A 1,162-nucleotide genomic window follows, 5' to 3' on the forward strand; every position below is an offset into this window, starting at 1 on the left:
GTGTCTTCAGAAAACTACTAAATATGTAAGTTTAAAACACACTCACAGTAGTTGTATTTTACAAAATCTATATTTTAATGTGTACACAGTTAAAAAAATACAGAGGGCTCATGTCCAAGTACTCTACCAGCCCCCCCCCCGAAAATAAAAGTCTGACTCTACCTGAGGCATGCACACACAATATACGAAGCATAAATGCATTTACAGGACAAGGTAGCTGCTCTGAACATACACAAGACACCTAATATAACTCCACCCGGTCAGAACAAACTTGCAGAGTTCAAGAAGGTAGCACTTTGTCCGATGACTCAGTACCAGCCCAATGCAATCCAATTCTGATCAAGGAATTCTTTTCCTTGAGACAGGGTCCCATTTATTTTCCTCTCCCTCCCAAATGATGCTAGGATTACAGGCATGATCACCAACCTCTGCCTATGAGGTGCTGGGGCTGGAGCCCACAGCTTTGTGCATGCTAGACAAGCACTCTACCAACTCAGCCAGACCCCAGGACCATGTCTTAAGCTAAAAGTGGTAGGGCATTATTTTCATAGCAGCCCAAAGTCATTCACAATGTCCATTCACGAAATCTACAAAACACAGGAAAAATGGAGTAAGGAACCACTTCATCCACGGGTCTCAAAGGCAAAGGAAATTAACCGGAGAGGTGACTGGTTTCTCCTAAGACAGGCCACCCTAAAAACCGTGCGGCTTAGCTGGCCATGGGGAAGGGCTCGGGCTGGAAGCCGAAGAGCCTCTGACCGTAGGGCTCAGACTCCGCCTGCAGCCTGGCACCCGGGAAGGGGAGATAGGGGTGGTCTCGACCCCGCTGCTCGCAGCGCAGCCCCACCCAGTCCCGCTCCGCCTCAGCCAGGATGCGCGTGAGCGCCACGATGTAGCTGAGAGCCATCTGCAGCGTCTCGTACTTGGACAGCTTCTTGTCCTGGCCCCACTGCGGCACCACCCTGCGCAGCCGGTCGAACGCCGTATTCAGCCCTTGCATGCGGCGCCGCTCGCGCGCGTTGGCCGCCAGGCGCCTGCGGGCCGCGCTCTCCAGCCGCCCAGGCCCGGTGCACGAGACCGCGGCGCGCTCGGCTGCACCGGCGCACGGAGGCGCGCCGCGCGCTCCCGCCGGAGAGCCGTGGGGTTTGCAGGCCGACTTCAT

The 1,162-nt window shown here is 54.7% G+C and overlaps 1 protein-coding gene across 1 annotated transcript; it reads right to left on the reverse strand.

The window, feature by feature from the left end:
* Window positions 1-709: 709 nt before the first annotated feature.
* On the reverse strand, window positions 710-1,162 carry LOC113833426 (protein atonal homolog 7). Its single transcript, XM_027395019.2, has one exon. It carries the CDS (start codon window positions 1,160-1,162, stop codon window positions 710-712), a length of 453 nt encoding a protein of 150 aa, XP_027250820.1.

This window comes from Cricetulus griseus (assembly GCF_003668045.3).
Source record: "Cricetulus griseus strain 17A/GY chromosome 1 unlocalized genomic scaffold, alternate assembly CriGri-PICRH-1.0 chr1_0, whole genome shotgun sequence".
In the NCBI taxonomy this organism is placed as follows: domain Eukaryota; kingdom Metazoa; phylum Chordata; class Mammalia; order Rodentia; family Cricetidae; genus Cricetulus; species Cricetulus griseus.